The sequence below is a fragment of the Pleurodeles waltl genome, chromosome 1_1 (genome assembly GCF_031143425.1).
Source record: "Pleurodeles waltl isolate 20211129_DDA chromosome 1_1, aPleWal1.hap1.20221129, whole genome shotgun sequence".
In the NCBI taxonomy this organism is placed as follows: Eukaryota; Metazoa; Chordata; class Amphibia; order Caudata; family Salamandridae; genus Pleurodeles; species Pleurodeles waltl.
In genome coordinates, this window is record NC_090436.1 from 837,499,328 (window position 1) to 837,520,272 (window position 20,945).

Genomic DNA, 20,945 nt, shown 5'->3' on the forward strand with positions numbered 1-20,945 from the left:
TCGCCCAAAACCAAATTGTCTGTGGGATTTCTAAACAAAACACTGAAGGGAGATTTTCAATTAGCAAAGGTGAGTGGGTTAAATTGGAAATATAAATTACAAAGACGAATCACAGCATACCTCCTGTGACCTCATGCCTTTACTGGTAAATCACTGTTAGAGTTGTTCAAAGGATTGGTGCCAGGAACAAATAAAATGTCTGGGTTGATGACATGGAACAAGTTATTTGTGATGATGGTGCAGGAAAATAGAGACAGGAGGTAATCCTGGTGGAAACAAAGAAAATGAAAGAATTGTTTGACCAGAGAGAGAAGTGAAAGTCACAAGAATAAATATGGGGTACTTTGTCAAAATTACAGCTCCAGTGGGTTGTTGTTACTGGTCCAAGGTCGCAAGGGTGTTGAAGGAAGTAAATCTTCTTAAGAATACCGTCAAGACAGGTGATAGTAGAATTTGGAACAAAAGCAGAGTAGTGTTTATTGAGCAACCAAATAAGAAAAGGTGTCTGAGGGAATGTATGTGAGAAACATGGAAGGGAAGGGTTAAGATGGGAGGTGATGCAGGAAGTTACAAGGTATAAATGGACAAAATAAGTTTGAGAAAAGACGTGCAAGGGCAACCGGTGAGTCATGTGCCCAAAACACCAAGGCCCTCATTATGACATTGGTGGTAAATCCCACTTACCACCACGCTGACTGCCACCTTACCGCCACCGCCGCGGATATCGGTTCTCCATATTATGACACACACACACCAATCCGTCACTATTCAGCCACAGACACAATTCCGCCACACCAAAGGTCAGTGATAAAGTGGCAGTATCAAAACCCACACCATTTCACCAACAGAAGAACGCCCATCACATTATGACCCACGAATCACCACATCAGACATTCAATGGCGGTAAGCCATTGGAGGTGCATACCTCTGTGCTCAAAATACACACACTCAAACAAAACAACACCACATTGGACAATTGAAACAACACACATCTGACACCCATACACACACCAGACCCACAAACCCACACCACTATAAAACACACACCCACATTACCCTCAACCCTTTTGACTACAAACCATCGGCACAAGACAAACACCAAGACCAAAGACAAAACCAGAGCCACACCCTACCTACACCTATACACCACCCACTCACCCCACATCACAAACGGCAACACATCACCCTTCACACCCTCACAGCTATTTGGAGCACAGGTGCAGCAGATATCAATAGCTAGGAAGATGGAGCTATGGCGGAGAATCGTGGACAGGGTCAACGGCGTGGGACAGCACCCAAGAACTAGAGATGGCATCAGCAAGAGGTGGAACGACCTATGGGGGAAGGTACGTTCCATTGCAGTAAGACACCAACTTGCTGTACAGAGGACTGGCAGTGGACCACCACCTCCTCCCCCCACAACTAGCAACATAGGGGGAGCAAGTCTTGGCAATCATGCATCCTGAGGGCCTGGCCAGAGTAGGAGGAGGTAAGTCAACTCTCTACTACTACTACCCCCTACCTGTATGCCATCACATACCCCCAATCCTCACTCCCATCACTTCACCACTTCCCACACACCCCACCATCACATCTCACTTATCCCAATGCCAAGCCCTGCATGCCATACCAAGGCATGGACACCACTCACAGCCCTGCATGGACACCTATCACTAAAGCATGCACACTAGAGAGAATCAGCTATCCTACCACATACCAACCTACATAAGTGAAAGCCGCCAGGGCAAATACAACCAAAGAGGGCAAGCCACGGATGCACAATATGTCAGACACAGAAACCATAACACATCATTTACATCCCCACAGCTACCCAAGCCAATGTCAGTGGAGAGGACGGTGCCAGCAATATCCAGTCCCGCCTCAGAAGAGGTCCACAGTGATGACAGCAACTCTGGTCTTCAGGATCTGGATGACCAACCTGGCCCATCAGGGACCTCTGGACAGCCGGTTACCCAGGCCCAGTCACACACCACCACAGAGCCTCCCCCATCTGGAAACACCACCACAGCACCCACCCAGCGTACCCATACCTCTGTCCCAAAAACACATCAATCAGCAGTGTGTCCACCTCTAAAGGGACCCCAGGTATCACACCTCATACCCAAGACAATCAGGGACCTGGGGTCAGTAGCAGTGGGCACACAGTTCAGTGGACAGAGGCACAGGACAACAGGGAAACTGGGAGGAGTGCTGTGCACCAGGGGAAGGACAGGCCCATGGGACCGACTCTTCAGGAGGCACTTGCAGAGATCCTGGGAGCATATCATCATTCCCAGGACACGATGGGCCAGATCCTGGACAATGTGTAGGAGAACAGGCGGCTGCAGGAGGGACAGTACCAGGGGATCAGGGAGGACTTGCAGGCCATCGACACCACCCTGGTCTCTATAGCAGGGGTGCTGGCAGACGCGACCAGTATTATGAGGGAGGCACTCTCACAACAGCGGGCCTCTGCCACTAGCATTCCACCTCCGCTGCCACTAGTGGACAGGAGGCCCCGCCACAGGACCAACAGGCCACCAGCAACCCTCCCCCTGCAGAAGAAGTACCACCCCCCAAATATTTCTTGCGATCCAGACAGAAGCCAGAGACACTTGTCAAGACCCTGCCAGGAAAGGAGACTCTCCTGATTGTCCCCCTTAAACTGCCATTGCTCCCCTTCCTATGTCCCCTTGGACAATGCATCTGTGCTACAAATAGACTGGAACAATACCCTGGACTTTCCTCCATCATCACCCCATCCTATTTCACTTGCCCTGCTTTTTCTTAGCACTTCAATGAACACCATTGGAAAAAATAGATATAAGGAGTATGTCAAATTTTTCAAATATGTATTCATTTAACCAGGTTCAAACATTGCGATTCAACTGTACAGTAAATGAGAATATGTTAATGACCTGTAGTTGGCTGCAGTAATCACACCAGGAACTATTGTGAGGCACCAACATCTGTAAAATTAATTTCCAAGGGGTACAGTAAGTGGGCATAGAAGTCAGATAACAGCATGCCAGTGCCACAGAAATTAAAAATATTTACAATGAAATGTGAAGTAACACTGTCTTACCTGTGTGTCATTGGAAGTATTGTCTGATGACTGATGTTCTGTTGTCCTCATTCGCTGCCTCCTCATCCTCACTGTCCACAGGGTTCACTGCTTCCACACAGGCATCTCCAGCCTCCTCCTCCTGCAGAAAAGACACATGGCTTCTCAGGGCAAGGTTGTGCAACATGTAGCATGACACTATTATCTGGCAGACCTTCTTGGGTGAGTAGCACAGGGATCCACCTGTTTGATGGAGGCACCTGAACCTGGCCTTCAGGAGGCCAAAGGTTTGTTCTATAATCCTTCTGGTTTGCCCATGTGCCTCATTGTAACGTTCTTCTCCCCTTGTCCTGACATTCCTCACAGAGGTCAGCAGCCAGGATAGGTTGGGGTAACGAGAGTCACCTGCACATTTTGAGGGACAACATTTAGCCGCACACTATCCCATATGGCCCACACCATACCCATACACCAACATATAATGAGTGGGGACCAGGGCTAAGCTATTAGCCACATCCTGTGCCCCTGTAGTTGGCCCATCACATTTGGAATGCTGCAATCCCTCAGGACAAAGGTGTCATGCACCGACCGAGGATACTTAGCATTGACGTGGGAGATGTACTGGTCCGCCAAGCACACCAAACTGTACATTCATAGAGTAAAAACTCTTACGATTTCTGAACACCTGTTCCTTTTGACAGGATGGGACATATGCAATATGTGTTCCATCAATCGCCCCTATTATGTTGGGGATATATCCCACTGCATAGAACTCGGCCTTCACTATGGCCAAATCTTCCACCCGGGGAAATACAATGTAGCTGCACATATGTTTAATCAGGACAGAAAACATTCTTGTCAGCACTACTGAGAACATTGGCTGTGACATTCCTGGTGCCAAGCCCACTGTCACTTGGAAAGAACCAGTTGCCAGGAAATTGAGCACAGATAGAACTTGCACAAGAGGGGGGAATCCCAGTGGGGTGACGGACAGCAGATATCAGGTCAGGCTCCAATTGGGCACCCAGCTCTGTGATTGTGGCCCTGTCAAGTCTATAGGTGAGTATTACGTGCCTGTCCTCCATTGTTGCCAAGTCCACCAGGGGTCTGTACACAAGAGTATGTCTCCATCTCATGTTCATCCGCAGTGGTAGCAATCTATGGGGCAAAAGAGTGAGGAGCCGGTCACAAACTGAACAATGGGGCTACAACAGAACATTGCATGCTGTTAACTTGTAATGGGTCAGTGTGAATTGTCCAGTATGTCCAAATTTAAAGAGTGATGCAGCAATTATCCAGGGCTTGCCCCCCACCCTTGAAATGGCATCCTGTATGGAGGAGCAGGTGGAAGTGATGTAATTCGGCTGACATTGTGCCCCGTTGCAAGAGGCGGTCGAGAAACGCCGTGCAACTCCTCATTGGTTATAATTGGGCCCTGTGGGCTACAGTGGCCTATGGTGATCTATGCTGGCAGTGGCAGTGACGGTATGCACCGCCGCAGACGTGACTGCCATTTTATATCAGATTCCTCACTTGCAACTTGATCTTCAACAGGAGAGGACCTACACTGCATGTGCTGCTGTGACCTGTGTCTGGAACCTACAATGGCCCATGTGATTGGGGAAAGGGCCCCTGCCTTCACTTCAGCAGAGTTGAAGAGACTGATGGATGAGGTCCTACCCCAGTACGAACTGCTGTATGGGCCTCCAGACCAACAGGTGAGTACACTGTGGGCACAATGCATGTGGCTTGAATGCATGGAGTGGTGTGTGTGAAGGCCTTGTGTAAAGTGGGTGGGTGGATGTCCTCTGGGCAGTGTATTGGTTGTGTGCTGGGCCACGTGTGTGCAAATGGTGATGTGAAGGGGTATGGTGGCCCATAAGTGTAACTGGCAGGACTGTCTGACTATTACTATTTTCCTGTGTGTATTTCCCCTGCAGGTCAGCGCCCATCAAAAGAAGGGTATATGGCGTGCCATTGCCAAGGACGTGCGGGCCCTGGGGGTCTACGGCAGGCAGAGCACCCACTGTCAGAAACGGTGGGAGGACCTGAGACGCTGGGCACGGAAGACTGTGGAAGCCAAGCTGGGATGGCCTCCCAGCGAGGAAGGGGTGCCTGTGAAACCCTGACCCCCCTGTTGGCCCGCATACTGGCAGTGGCCTATCCAGAGCGATATGGGCACATGAGGGCATCACAGTGTAGTGTGGTCAGTTTTACGTATCCTTTGCGCATAACCTTCAGGCTTTAGGCTTTTGTGCATTTTGCCCTGGATGTATTTTATGCCTTTGCTCGCAGCTTAGAGCCTCTGTGCACTTTGCTCTAAATGCTTTTATTCGGCTTCGTACTGTTATTTTTCAAATAGCCAGTTCTACGGTATTGTTTTATTTTTTATATCACACTGTTTAGCTTACTTCAGCACTGGAGTTACACATTCCTGTTCACTCTGTGCTTCAGTCAAGGATACAGTCTGGTACATTGCCGATAGACATGGTAGGAGTTTAGTCTTTGGCATTCCTGCGTAGGGACATTTTGTGATCACGCTGACATGTTAGTTATAAAAACACTTCCTTGTCCCAATACACGCAAGAGGGAGATTCCGACCAGGGAACCACAACTAGACGCTGACTACCTCGTTGCGGATGCTGAACCAGATCACAGGCCTTTGCTCAGGTATGAGGGGTTATGGCTTCCCAGGGAATCTGAAAGGCAAGTTAGAAGCTTAACATGCTGTGCTCAAATTAGAATTAGCTAAGAGAGAGTAGAAATTGTTAAACACCATGACAGTGTTGTTCTTATGTTTCACTCTCCTCGTGACTATTTTAATCCTACTGTGTTGTATGGTTCTGGTTATTGCGGCTCACACCTTAATATCTAAAATGCAGTCGTTTTATTAAAACATTATATAAAACTTATACTGCCTTTGTCATTTGTATATTAGATCATATTGTAAATGAGAGAGTTGGTTTGGATCTGAGTGACCACTACTTCCCTGAGAAGTTCCAAAGATGTCATGCGCTCGGCTGCCCAATTATCTCTTCCCTTTTGGAGAAATGAGGCACTGCTAGTTAGCCGGAGCAAACCGGATTTAGGGTAACAGAGGTCCTTCCAAGTGGGTCAGACTCAGTCCCCCACACCGTGAACAATCCTGCTACCTAGAAATCCAGTAGTCTCATTTAGGATAATGAGAGCCCACGTGACATGGCGCCGCCAACGATTGGTCTGGCTCTAATTTTTGGAATCGGCTGACTCTCTCGGTCTCATATATATATTGACTACTCGGTTCCGTAAGCGGAGATGTCCGTGGGGCTGAGGACTTCCGCCGCCACAGGATAGGTGCATCCTATTACTTAGTGGTCGGTTGTTCAAGCTTGAACTTTGAGAGGAAAACCCCGATATTAGTGTGCCTTCTCTGCCCTAGTGCTATTTTTATAATGGTGAATCCTCAAGTAGTGAACATAGTGCTTAATATGCGCCAACCGCTCACGGGACAACTGATAGCACATGGTTTGACGAACCAGGGGGGTCCGGTCACGTTTGTGGTGGATGCCCATGCAGCTTATAGAACAGAACTTTTTTATTCTTGGGTCGTATTTCCAGCAGTTGATGGGGGTACTAACACTTTTCACGAATACACTGTTGCGAATGTCCCTGGACAGTACAGGGCTTATGCATACTTAGAGATACCTTTATCTTATCAAGAACACCATAATTGGCTTGATGGCGCCCTCCCACATATAGTAGCACAGGTTAGGTTAGGTCCACTGAGTAATGATGGTCCGACCTGGCCTTTATTGGCTACATATACACAATACCCTGCGGTTGATAACTTGGCGGTGGCTGACGTTCGTAGTTTATATATAGACTTAGCAACTACATACAGAAGACTGGTTCAGTTTGTAATGCAGGCCTTAAATACAAATGCAGCGCGTGCTGCTCCGGCGCACCCACAGGCAGTGGTTCCGGGTATCAATCCGGCCATTGTACACTCAGTTATGGGTAAAGTACCGGCTAAACGTGAGGAAACTCCATTTTGGCTGGCTCAAAAAATTAATACGCTGGAAGCAGTATTTCCCCATACGGGACCTCAGGATAAACATAGAATATTGACGATGTGTTTGCCGTATGGAATGGTTCCCACTGTGGACCATTGTAATAGCTGGGGCACGGTGTTTGCCACGCTCTACACTACAGCACACGGTACACCAACATTGGCTAATCTGCCGGAAGTGCTTAAACAAATTCAAGATGAATATGGGGCTGCCCCAGCCTTAGATTTAGGCATGCAGCTGATGGGCAATTTTGCCGCAGTTTCTTCTATTATTTTGAGTAATCTCAAGGGAGAGGCAGTGGCGCTAGCCGTGCGTATGCGTCTTCGAGACGTCCCGCAACTTAATCAGGAGCGGGAATTCCCGAGAATAATAGCAGAAACATATTCAAGTATTGGTTGTGATAGCCTAGGGGCTAGACCGCAAAAACCCCAATTACAGGGTAAAAATAGTAAAGATAATGCTAAACAACAGCAGCCTGAGGGTACTAAGAAGCGCTGGGAGAAAAAACAACAGACACCTAAGAAAGATGGGGGACAATCTCCGCAACCGGAGACCCCACAGAATAGGTATAATCTCAGGAATAGGGATAATTTGAAATCGCCTGATAGATATCAATACACTGATACACGCCAATCTCGTTCCTTTCAGGACTCCTCGGACAAGAGAAGTGAGAGAGGTGGGCGGTCAGAGCGGAGAATTGAGTACGTGAAACCGAGACAGGAATCACAACGCTCAACTGAGGTTTCTGTTAAACAGGAAGAGAAACCGCTCCAACAAAAGCAACAATTTAAAAAGAAGAAAGTGGCGGCAGTTTCAGTCCGACATGCCGCTCAAGAAGAGAGTTCTCTTGACGAACAAGACATGGGCGTTAGCACTGTTAGACAGCGCGGCAGAGGTCACAATAGTTCTCCGGAGTCTTCTAGAGCATCTGGAGGTGAAAGCAACTGATGACTTCATACAAGTCGAAACAGCAGATATGCGTGTCTCTGATCCCGATAGCCTATATAAAGTAACTTTGCAATTAGAAGGGGACGTTGACCACATAGTACACGCCATCTTTTGGGACCATGTGGTAAAATCGTATGACGTTCTGCTGGACGAACAAGATTGGCCACCTGACTTTGTTCGCGACTGTCCAGTTGGGGAGGAGGTTATAACGCCTTCATTCTCACCACTTGTTCCGAGAGAACTAGCGGAGTCCTATAGTAAATCATGGGCTCTAGAATAGGTCCCCGCCCTATATAGAAATCACGTGGGGTGGGATAGACAATCACCTTATCATGTAATTCCGATAAAGGGCGAACCTCAGCCGCAGACGCAGTATCCTATAAAATTTGAGGCAAGGGCATCGGTTAGGAAAATTATTACACAATTGGAGTACCAGGGAGTAATTGAACCCTGTGTCTCGCCGATGAATAATCCCTTATTTCCAGTTGCTAAACCGGACCATTCACATAGGATAGTGGTGGATTACAGACACTTAAATGGACATACACGCACATATGCAATACAGAATTCACACAGCGCAGCGCTTATGAATAATATTGTGCGTAAAAAATACAAAACAACATTAGATATCTCTAATGGATTTTTCTGCCAAAATATAGAGCCCGAAAGTCGGGACTATACCAGTTTCAGTGCGTTTGGCTCTCAAAAAAAGTTTTGTCGTCTGCCTCAGGGGTATAAGAATAGCCCAGGACTATTTTCGGCTCGTGTAACTGAAATTTTGCACGAGTTGGACCCTGAAGCTTTCTCATATGTTGATGACATATATTTGACGGACGATGAAATACTGCAGCATCTAAGGCGTGTAGCACACATTGTTGTGGGGTTTGCTGACATTGGCTATAAGTTTAATTTTAAGAAATCGAAGATTGCCTTCCTCAGCGTCATTTTCCTGGGGTATGAGTTGTCGAATGAGGGCAAGAGCTTAGCGCCACATTTTTTGGAGAAATGTGCTCAGTTGCAGCCTCCTAAAACGGTTCGGAAGCTCCAGTCAATATTGGGGTTTCTGAATTTTGGCAGAACTTACATTCCTGATTATGCTACACGTATAAAACCCTTATACGAGTTGATTCGCCCAAATTTTTCGAGTAGATTTTGGATGATTGAGCATACACATATTCTTCGAGATCTACAAACTGATCTCTTAGCAGTTAAACATTTACATACTCGGGACAATAAAACGCATCTGGTCATCAGGGTAATACCTGGTGCCGTTGGGTTTACATATGTCACCTTTAATGCGGGTGAGACTGTCCCAATAGCATACAAGTCACACTTGTATTCTGCTGCAGAACAACGATTTGCACAAACTGAGAAAATACTCACTGCTGTACAGATGGCTGTGATTAAAGAAAGACCTCTTGCCCAGGGCCAACGCATTATTGTTGTTTCCCCGATTCCAGCCTTAGAGGCTGTTACTAAAGCGAGTGTTCCTAATTCGAAAGCTTTACACCCGCGATGGATACAATGGGCTAAGTCTTTGACAGCCACTGATGTAGATTACATCTTTGACCCTAAACTGCAGATTTAAGAATTTCTTCAATATGAAATGGAGTACCCAGTTCCCGCTGGCACATTGCCTATTGACCAGTACCAGGTGGTCATGTATACCGATGGCTCTGCGCAGCCAGCGGTTGGGACTAAACAACAGTATTCTGCTGCATGTGCGGTGATGAGCGGCACTATGGAGGGGGAAGTGTTCTGCCCCCGAAATACTTATACGCAGACCTTGGGAGATTGTACGGCACAGTTGGCTGAGCTCAAGGCTCTATTGTTAGCCTTAGAACACGCGGATCCGGCGATACTTACATTGCTGGTCTGTGACTCCTACTACTGTGTTCAGTCTTTCAATGAATATTTGCACTACTGGAGGTTGAATGGGTTCAGAGATTCCAAAGGCAACACCATTAAACACAAATTGCTGTGGGGGAAGGTTGCGAATCTGAAAGAAACGCTTCCTAATATCCATGTTGTACATACACTTGGACACCAGCGCGTTGGAATTCACGTTGCTGGAAAAACTTTGGCTGATGAAGCCGCAAAATCGGCAGTGGCAGTTGCCACTGTGGCCACAGTGACTTGTTCGAGTTCCAAACCAGACACAGAGATTTCGGCTGCCATAAAGGCTACGGCTGATGGCACGCCATTTCCTAAAGGATTCCCTTCTAAATATAATTACTGCCTGGGTAGTATGCTAAACGCTGTTGTTAAAATTCCAGGTGTTGGTGTACGTGAAATGCCTAATAAAGTTGAGAGACCTCGATTAATATCTGCAGCACATGAGGGGCGGCATCTGCACATGCTGGTGTGGCTGCCACGATTTCACTTTTAAAGGCTCGTTACTGGTGGCCTGGTCTCTATAAAGAGACAAAGCAGTATGTCCTTTGTTGTGACATCTGTCAACAAATTAAAGCTTCAATGGCTAGACACCCGCAGCAGACGCCCCTTCTGATTTCAAATAAACCTTTACAGTATGTGTACTTGGATCATTGTGGTCCACTGACGCCAGATAGTGCATACAAATATATATTGGTTGCTGTAGATTCGTGCTCCAGATTTGTGTGGGTCTGGCCACAGCGCTCGGCTGATGCTCGGACTGTTATTATAGATTTGCGCATCTTTGTCGATACATTTGCAGTTGCGGCTTTTCATTCGGACCAGGGCCCTGCTTTTGCCTCTAAGGCATTCAGGGACACCATGGCTTCGTTGGGGGTCCAACTCCAGTTCTCGTCTCCATTTCATCCCGAGGGAAATTCTGTTGTGGAGCGTTTAAATCGTGATTTAAAGCAATCCTTAACGGCCAGAGTTCTAGGTACGGGTCGTAGTTGGCTGGCCCACCTGTATGGAGTACAAAGAGCACCTAATAACTTGCCTAGAAGGTCCCTGGGGGGGGTCGTACTTCATATGAGTGCCTGTTTGGAACACGTATTTATGTTCCTGATTTAGATGGTCCTGGTGTGGAGACGGCAGATACGCCCTTTGACATAAATGATCGTGTCACTGTTTTGCAGGATTTACAACAATTCCGTGAAGATAACTCTTCTACAAGTGCTGCCTCCACAGGAATTAAGGATGAGCCAGTAACACCTACTGGTTGGATACCCAGGATTGGGGATCTTGTGTGTGAAAAGGTCGCAGTAAAGAAAGAATTTGGTCCTTCTTATCGGGTGCCTGTCCCTGTGTTAGGGATTAGTGGCACGAGAACTGTAATTTTACCGCCGCTGCACAGGGCCAAAGGAAATCGCTTTGTTTCCATTGATAATGTCAAGTTACAACATGTGGCCGATTCTGCACAGCAGACCAAGAGGGACACCCAGTAGTTCCGGAATCCCTCTTACTACTGGGGAAGAAGTCCCGCTGCAGGTGATTTGCACCGATGCTGTTTCCTCTCCGAGCTTGGGGAGGGTGGAAGCTGAGCCTGCGATTGTTCCACAGACGACGATTGATTTGGAATCTTTTGATCAAGTTGCTGTACATTCTAATGATATTTCTGACCATGTGTTTATAGCGTGCTAAGGCGGGAGCCACCATCTGCTTCTTTGTTCACGGTTGCACCTTTTGCAAGAACTGCCTCTGGCTACTTCCGCGACACTGATGATACCGTGTCTGACTCCACGTCCTCTCTATCTTCAGCCCGGGGTCCTCGTAAGCTGCTGTGTTGACTTAAACACACATATTTTGTTTTTCCTTGGAACTATTTGTGGCTTTTTATGACTGTGATGGCTCTTTTCTTGTGGTTGGGATTTGTGGTTACTTTTTTTTTGGTAATACATGGTAATTTTCTTCCTGAACGATCTGACATTGAGCACGTGGAGACAGTGTTGAAACCACATTTTTCGTCTCATATGGTTCGAAGAGACTTATCCAATGTGAACATTTCTGCAATACCGATTCCGGATGGGATTGTGTGGGATAAAGTAATGTTTGATATATATGGTCCCACTGAATTGATTCAAATACCGTATGTTCTCAAGTTATCAATGAATGATATCGTTATACCAGGCATTGTTTCTGATGATTGGGATGTGAAGACAGTAGATCTATGCTGACAGAATTGCAATATTATACTGTCTATGACGATGAAGATGCTTACCTATTTAGAGATAATCATGGTGACATGTTTTGCTTCAATTATTATGGACACCACTTTATTCATAAAGCGAGTAGCCCTAAGTCGATATTTGAATATGTGCAATGGGAACATTGCCCGACTCCTCCACAGGGAAGTTCTAAAACGTAATATGATAAATTTACATATTTTTCTGGACATAATCAACAGAATGCTAAGTCTTACTATTTTAAAGTTACTCCGTATGCTAATAAGCAAATGTTATTGACCGATACTAAATTACTGTATTCAAATTTGTTTGTATCTAAACTTTCGGTTGAGGGGTATGAATATTGGTCCAAGACTGTTGACTTGAAAAGTGTCTGGGGAACGAAAAATTGGCAAATGCGAGGCAGGGACACTTTATTTAGGGCCTGTATTATTCCTGTCCAAATGATTTTCCTCAATGACACTGTGCAACAGACTAGCTGTTTGGGCTTAGCAACGATTGGGAATTTGACTTTGCCTGGTATACCTGTCCCTTCCAAATTGAACAATTGGCAGCGATATGTTAATGCTACGTTTAGTGAGTTTACACACTGGGTCCAGAATGGTACGCTTAACACTTCATTGATACATCCGGGAGGGTGGTTATTATGGCCCATAGACACTAATGGGTGTCATCAGCATTTTGTCACCTCTTCAGGGGGGTTCCGGACTTCTAGGGCAGACCCTCGCTACATATCACCAGAACATGCTGATATCATTACTACATACAGCGTGGGGAAGCTTTGTCAGCAATGGTTGAAGTCATCCACGCTGGATGCAGTTAAGTCACATCTCACGTTACTATCTAATGATACTGACTTACAAGATTTTTTGTCAGGACCAAGGATGCCGCGGAAGAAGTGTTTTTTATATGAAGTATATAATGAGATTTGGAAGCTTTCGCAAAAAGAGGCAGCGGCCCGGTTGAGACAAATTGATCAGGAAAATTTGATACAGGCTTTGTCTGTTGTGGATAATGAGATGCATACCCTTTCAGACCGTGTTTACACAATTGACAACATCGTTTCCTCTGCTATAGACATTATTAAATCGGATATGTCTTCGCTACATCATGGGCAGAGTCAGACGCGGTCCATCATGCAGCTGGGTTGGACTCTACAGACCTTGAAGGCAGGTTGCGTCCCGTTGCAGCACATTCGTGCTAGGGAGATATTTATTTCCTTTAATTTGACTCGTCAACAACAGCTGATGGCTAAAAAGGAAGCGACATATGTTATGTTAAATATTGAAAAATTGGAGAAACAGCCTTTTACGGTTGCTGAGATTCCGTCAGCTGAGTGGTTGATTCATGGGGTTAATAGTCTGCCAATCTCCACTCTGCAATTTACTTCTTGATTAAAGCACATTCCGGTGGGTAGATATGAACGATTGGGAGACAGTTACATACATGAAGTGTGGGAGCTTCCCTTTCTATACAGATGTATTAATGGTTTGAGGGAGGTTTTTCTTAGCGGTAGCGAATGCGAAACTTCTGTCAGCCATTCCATGGTTTGTAAACAGCCATCCTTGCACGGGGCATGTAATGCCTTGATTGCTAACATAGCTTGTTATCTGAAGGGAGTTCCAGTCCCAGTAATTAAAAGCACTTTCAAGGTGCTTTCAAACAGCAGTTACGTCCTTCTTAACAGTGAACCCTGTTATGGCATGCGTGCCGGAATAGTTTACGTAGTCGTTGTCACCAAGGCCGTTACGTGCTGCGGGAATGTTTTGTTTCCCCCCACTCAGATTAGGGAGGTAGAGGACATCTGACCTCATATTGCTACTTCCAAGGTAAATTTCGACAAGTTGAGTCGACTAAAGGCTCTGTTGTTTCAAAAGCATGTGGCCCTTACATCTGCTAGCGAGACCTACGCACTTCAAGTGGCAAGGTCATTGGTGGAAATAGAGTCCCTTTTGAATACTAACTTTCCGAGTCACTTTGGTGAACTCGTGGGACGTATATTTAATGCATCCAGCACTGCTGGAATTGCAAATTGTTTCAAAGTCGTTGCTGTTGGTTTTGCTCACACCTTCTCTTCTATATTCGGTTTAATACCTTCGGCTATTCACTCTATTTTCGGAAGCATTTTTGGGGGTTTACCGATTACTTTGGCTTTATTGGCTGGGGTTTTGCTGTTGCTGCTGTTCTTCCGCAATGGCTGTCCCGCCGCGACAAGATCTCATATTGGCGCTCCCGTCAGCGCAGCTGTGTCATGAATGCATGATGCAGCATTTTGGAGCAACACTCCTGGGACAATTGGAGTGTGACTGGTCTCTGACATTCCGGCCGGTTTTGGATTGTGTGCAACCCGTGTTTCGGTGCCTCTGGTGCTCGTTTGAACATGCACTGGCTCTCTGTCTCTCACTGCAGCGCCCCCCAGTGGTTGATGCTGATCTGTTGATGTTCCCGATTAGGGCTCATTCCCAGACTTGCGCACTACGGTTGCGTTTGCTTCGTGAGGCAGTTTATGAGATTCCCTTCGTGGAGAAAGATGGTATTGTCTCATTCATAGGCCCTGCACGGGGTGCCGCCCTGAATGGTTTTGGGGCTTTGGAACACACCTGCTCCATGGTACTTTTTGGCGTGGATCTTTCGATATTGACATATATCGAAGTGGAGGAACTCCTGCTTTCTATTGCTTCAATCTGACAATTTGATTTTTTTTTTTTTTTTAGTAAGACAAAAATTTACATTATATTGAATTTGGCTTTATCGTCACATGCTTCCCAAATTTATGACTTTGTTGTCCTCTGACCTTGTCGAAATATATAGTTTGATGTATTGTTTATATCTTGGGCATACTTTTATATTATTGGAACCACCTGCTACCGACAAGGGGAGGGTGTAGTGTGGTCAGTTTTACGTATCCTTTGCGCATTAGCTTTAGGCTTTAGGCCTTTGTGCATTTTGCCCTGGATGTATTTTATTCCTTTGCTCGCAGCTTAGAGACTCTGTGCACTTTGCTCTAAATGCTTTTATTCGGCTTCGTACTGTTATTTTTCAAATCGCCAGTTCTACGGTATTGTTTTATTTTTTATATCACACTGTTTAGCTTACTTCAGCACTGGAGTTACACATTCCTGTTCACTCTGTGCTTCAGTCAAGGATACAGTCTGGTACATTGCCGATAGACATGGTAGGAGTTTAGTCTTTGGCATTCCTGCGTAGGGACATTTTGTGATCACGCTGACATGTTAGTAATAAAAACACTTCCTTGTCCCAATACACGCAAGAGGGAGATTCCGACCAGGGAACCACAACTAGACGCTGACTGCCTCGTTGCAGATGCTGAACCAGATCACAGGCCTTTGCTCAGGTATGAGGGGTTATGGCTTCCCAGGGAATCTGAAAGGCAAGTTAGAAGCTTAACATGCTGTGCTCGAAATAGAACTAGCTAAGAGAGAGTAGAAATTGTTAAACACCATGATAGCGTTGTTCTTATGTTTCACTCTCCTTGTGACTATTTCAATCCTACTGTGTTGTATGGTTCTGGTTATTGCGGCTCACGCCTTAATATCTAAAATGCAGTTGTTTTATTAAAACATTATATAAAACTTATACTGCCTTTGTCATTTGTATATTAGATCATATTGTAAATGAGAGAGTTGGTTTGGATCTGAGTGACCATGACTTCCCTGAGAAGTTCCAAAGATGTCATACGCTCGGCTGCCCAATCATCTCTTCCCTTTTGGAGAAATGAGGCACTGCTAGTTAGCTGGAGCAAACCGGATTTAGGGTAACAGAGGTCCTTCCAAGTGGGTCAGACTCAGTCCCCCACACCGTGAACAATCCTGCTACCTAGAAATCCAGTAGTCTCATTTAGGATAATGAGAGCCCACGCGACAACAGTAGCCACAAGGGGGTGAGTAATGTGCCCATCATTACTATTAACGCCTGGTGGGGTGGTATCCAGGTGGTGGATGTGTGTCAGTGGGTGCCCCTAGGCCAAGCTTGACATTGCAGCGTAGGTCCATTGGTGGCTAGAGTTCTAAAGGGATGTGTGCATCTCCCCATGCCTTGGTGGCTAGCAATATCACTGGTAGTGCAATTCATAGTGCATAGGGCTGTTCCCTGTGTGTGACAGTGCTGGTTACGCCAACGGTGGTGTTGGTGCAGCAGCAAAAGAGCAGTGTTAGAATTGGCCGCAGGGCAAGCTGGGAGCCTGCAGTGAGTGGAGACAGCGGAACGGCGAGGTGGTGGCGGTGTGTCAGGTACATTTAAAAAAAATATATATATTTGTGAAGTTATCTTTGTTTTGTGCACCCTCGCCCGCCGCTTTGCCCCAACAGGAGTTGCTCCTGCTTTTACTTACCTTAGCTTACAGAAAGGGTCATATTCCAGCAAAATGTATTTCATTTTTATTGCACTAATACTGAATAATATTATTCACAATTTGAGTAATAAAATATTAACAGAAAGCCGGTAAAGTGGAACTTCAACCAAAATCCATTAGTAGGAGCTGCACCCGAATTCCAGGCACTGATCTTGCCATTTCTGAAGCCAGGGTTTGCAAAGGCAGTACCAGGGGTCGAGGCGACCCCAAATGACGTCCATGAGTCACAGTGAGCTGAGGTGCTGCAAGCTCAATACTTCATTATAACAAGTCAACAACCGAAGCAATCTCCGCAAAAAAAAAGCGCATCCATCTTCGAAAAATTCCCTTTTGTAATCTTCACAATGACGGACTTCGAGAATAGTTTTTGTATCTTTACACTGTGCCTTACTTCAGTGGAGCAACATCGTTCGCTTTTTTTACCTCATGGGGTTGGAATGTCGAATGCAAATCTGGGAGTGCTTTGAGCAGCCGTTTTTGATTAAAGCAGACTTTAAAAAGCCAACCAGATCCACTCGACTCACTACAAACGACATCATGAAGTTCTTTGCAGCTGGTCTCGCCCTGTGCCTCTTCTGCCTCGCGCAGATCACCATCCAGCAAGAGTCTAAGCGGAAGGACAGACAAGGGAATGTGAAGAAAGGTATGGCATGGACCAAGCTCATTCTTTGCACCTGAAACCCACCTCTGGAGGCAGTACTGTAGGGAGAGCACCATGGGCCCAGGAGCAAGGAAGGAAATAAGCCCCATGATTGCTGGTTTGATTGCTAAACACATTAATAACCAGAATGCAGTGCTCCACTTATGCCTTTTGACCCCGGTGTCACTGCACCTGCTGCACCATTGATAGCGATAGCTACGCCCCTGTCTGGAGGATGACCAATTGTGCATGTCCTCATTTCTAGTAGTGCGTTACCCACGGGCTGATTTGTACAGCAGTGAAGTGAAGTGAATGAATGATAGGCCCATTTGGAACCTTTAGCCAGAAAATACCAAGGCGTTTTAAATGTAAACAATTTACACATTAAAAATTTAAAGTATCTATTGAAGACATGATATAGATCAAGTACACGTTGATTAAATGTGTTCAATGAACAGTGATTAGAGTAGGTTCACAACCTCGAACTGGAAAGCTGCGTTTAGAGTTGTGAATACGCTTTTGCTAGAACCATGCATATGATGCAGGTGATTCATTTTAGGACATGTAGTCGAAGGCAGTATCCCAGTTGCAGGTGTTATTGAATAGGTTGCGACTCTGGCTTGTTAGAGGGCAGCCAACACTTCTGTTTTTTGAAGGGGTGGTACTGCTAACAAACTATAGGGTGATACGCATCTATTGGTAAGTATGTTGTTCTTTGCGAGACGAAGTCTTTCATATTTACCACGACCTTAATGGTTGTGGCTTTGTTGGTGATCGAAGAAGCAGCGGCCACTGGTGTGTGTTACTTAAATCTGCGTATGGTCACATGCTGATGGTGCTCTGTGGTTTTGTTGATTGTTGTAAATTTGTATTCTATTGTTTAAGAAGATGCGCAGTTTATGACACAGAATTACAAACACACACATACGAATGCACACAAACATACAAACATTAAACCCAAAGAGCTGTACACTCACAGATATCACCTAACATTAGGAGTGTCCAACATGTTTTTGCAGCTCTTACAATTATCTGAAATTCCAGACTTTCTCTATCTCAAAGGCTGGATCGCTTCCTGGCATCCCTTCATTTTTTCCCGAGAAAAAGTTGTCAGACTGAAATAAAACTTCCATCACATATCAAGATAATTTTCACTGTAATCGAACCAATGTGGATAATCTTTGCAGATTTGTTCTGTACAGAAATACCTCTTTCAGAAAAATAATTATGCACACTAGCAAATGGTTACAGTTTTTTGTCTGCAAGTTATCTTTTGCAGATCTTGTCTTGCACAATGGTCCAGCACATTGACGCTGCACGTTACTAGTGTTAACTAAGAATACATGTACCACATGTAACATCAATTGTAGCGAAAAACATGATTGACGCATAAAAGTAGCAAAGCAAAAAAGTCTGATGCCTCACAAATTTGAAAACATTGCTTTTGACTTGTACGAAGATTTAGAAAAACTATGTAACTTTGCACATCTTGTGTCCCCTCTATCCGCCCACACATATGGTGGGAACATATATTTCGATAATTCTGCATGCCGCAGCAACGTTCTAATTATTTTTACACTTTCATCTAAAATATTTGACAAAGAGCAAACTCCACTCCCTTCGAGGAAAGAGTGCACGTATTTTCAATCTTTGTGTAAGAGTTGTCTCTGGGCACTCAGCAGCTGGCCCATAAACCAGCAGCGCCACATTTAATTTACATTAAAGAACAATACAGATATGTGAATATATATCCCTCTTCAGTAGTGTGGTTACAATTAACCCCCTGTTTTTTAGTTTTGACAATAAACTGCCTTGGCTATCTCAAAGACTTCATTTCATAATTTCTTCAAAAAACTACAAAGATAACAGAGAGTGTGTTTTTTCGTCACCTCCTTCTGCCATTGGCGTTGAGGTGGTTTTCATAGCTTGCCTGTATGTGTTTGGGGCGTCCATAACAGCCATGGCCTTTCACTGAAAGTTACATTACATTGTTTAAGTTCCAATTAGGTTTTTGTGAAAAGGTTTTACGTTATTCTATTTTTAGATTTAAGATGCACCATGGTGTGTAGTTTGTAACTCAGGCCCAATCTATTTATTCTTAATGTATTCACGTTACTGACACAACAACACATTCACTTGTCTTACTTTTTATCTTATGATAAATGTTGCTGAATTTACAGATTTTTTGTTCACAAATTAATGATGAACGAACATACACTTTCTGCAACACAATGTGTTTCTTTTTCAAAAGTCGTCTACAGTGTAATATCTAGCTGTGTATGCCTTTCACGTTATCAACTTACAACACAAAGTTCATTTTGTGTCTCTTTTTCGTAGTGTACTTCTTTGAGGGACGGGACAGGCTTCCTACTTCTAGCTTCCTTAATGCAGTTCAGGATGCTGCGTCAATATTAGTTTTTCTTCTCAGACTGCTGATGGCAAAGCATACATATGCTTCCATTTATTAACAGACCAAGTCCCTAGCAAAACAAGCATTGGCAATGCCAAATATTGTGGCCTCAAAGGAATGTTGTTTGCTAAAGTGAAGCATTACAAGTAAATAGCATGGAAGTGGATACATATTTGGGTGGAAGTTAAGAACTGTAGAATAATATTCGTGTAAGTTAAAAAGTCAGGTGACAGTTGCACTGTCAATTCAGGAAGGCCTAAACACTCATGGAGGTTATGACTGCTCCCCTCCCCTCTGTGCTGCTGCCAGTGAAAGCATCATACATTACCTCGTTATCAAAGATTCTTTAATATAACTACAATGACATGTGTGTGCCCCTAAAAGGTCAAGTGCAGGCAGCTGGAAAGAAACAACATGATCACAAGGGAAGCACTTTTTTTGTGGAAGCACACAAGTCCTTCTGGCCAATAGAAACATATACTCTTGTCTCCAACCATATGAAGGGGGATACCCCTCTCTAGTGTGCCCGTAAAAGCCAGACCCACAGATTTTTTCAAACTGGTTCTGTTTTTAGGTTACTATAAGTTTATAGGGAAAAATATTGTGGACAGAAATGGTGCTACAAAAATATTGTAGCACATATATTGACTACCAAAACAATGTCAATGTTTATACATAAAGGTAGGTATGGATAATACTATTCTAAACTACACATCTAAGCACCTTGAAGATATGCATACTCTAAAGATACATTTATACGGCGTTATTATGGTGAATCTTTACCTCTGTATTCTGACCTTGACAATATTTGGCAGCTAATACTTTTTGCTACACCATTTTCCTAGCTCAGGTTTTTTCAATGGCAATCTGGTGCTACACTGGTCATGTTCTGCTAAATTTACCCTATGTGGAAACATTTGTGACCTTCAGAAATTGTGCAAATCCTCCCTTAAACCAGAGGCAGTTTTGAACATTAATAGATTAGTGCACCTATCGTGCCCTAGCATGCATGTAGATAGCTATACAATATGATGAACGTGATCCTAGATAGCAATTGTTATATCTTTCTCTATATATATAGCTGATACTTAAATGTTGTTTCTAAACCTTGATCTCCAGGAAGACCAAGGGGGTCATTCCGACCCTGGCGGTCCATGACCGCCAGGGCCGGGGATCACGGAAGCACCGCCAACACGGTCAGAAAAGGGGAACTGGCGGTTTCCTGCCGGTTTACCCCTGGCCCAGGGAATCCTCCATGGCGGCGCTGCTTGCAGCGCCGCCATGGGGATTCCGACCCCCTTCCCGCCATCCTGTTCCTGGCGGTTTTTACCGCCAGGAACTGGATGG

At 45.0% G+C, this 20,945-nt stretch overlaps 1 protein-coding gene across 1 annotated transcript in view; it reads left to right on the plus strand.

Moving 5' to 3' along the window:
* The first annotated feature begins 17,046 nt into the window (after window positions 1–17,046).
* Window positions 17,047–20,945, plus strand: part of CLEC3B (C-type lectin domain family 3 member B) — a 48,743-nt gene continuing 44,844 nt past the window's right edge. The window contains exon 1 of the mRNA XM_069228972.1: window positions 17,047–17,191. Within this exon, the coding sequence (XP_069085073.1) occupies window positions 17,086–17,191 (106 nt within the window). The 5' untranslated portion in view covers window positions 17,047–17,085. The remainder of the gene's footprint in view (window positions 17,192–20,945) is intronic.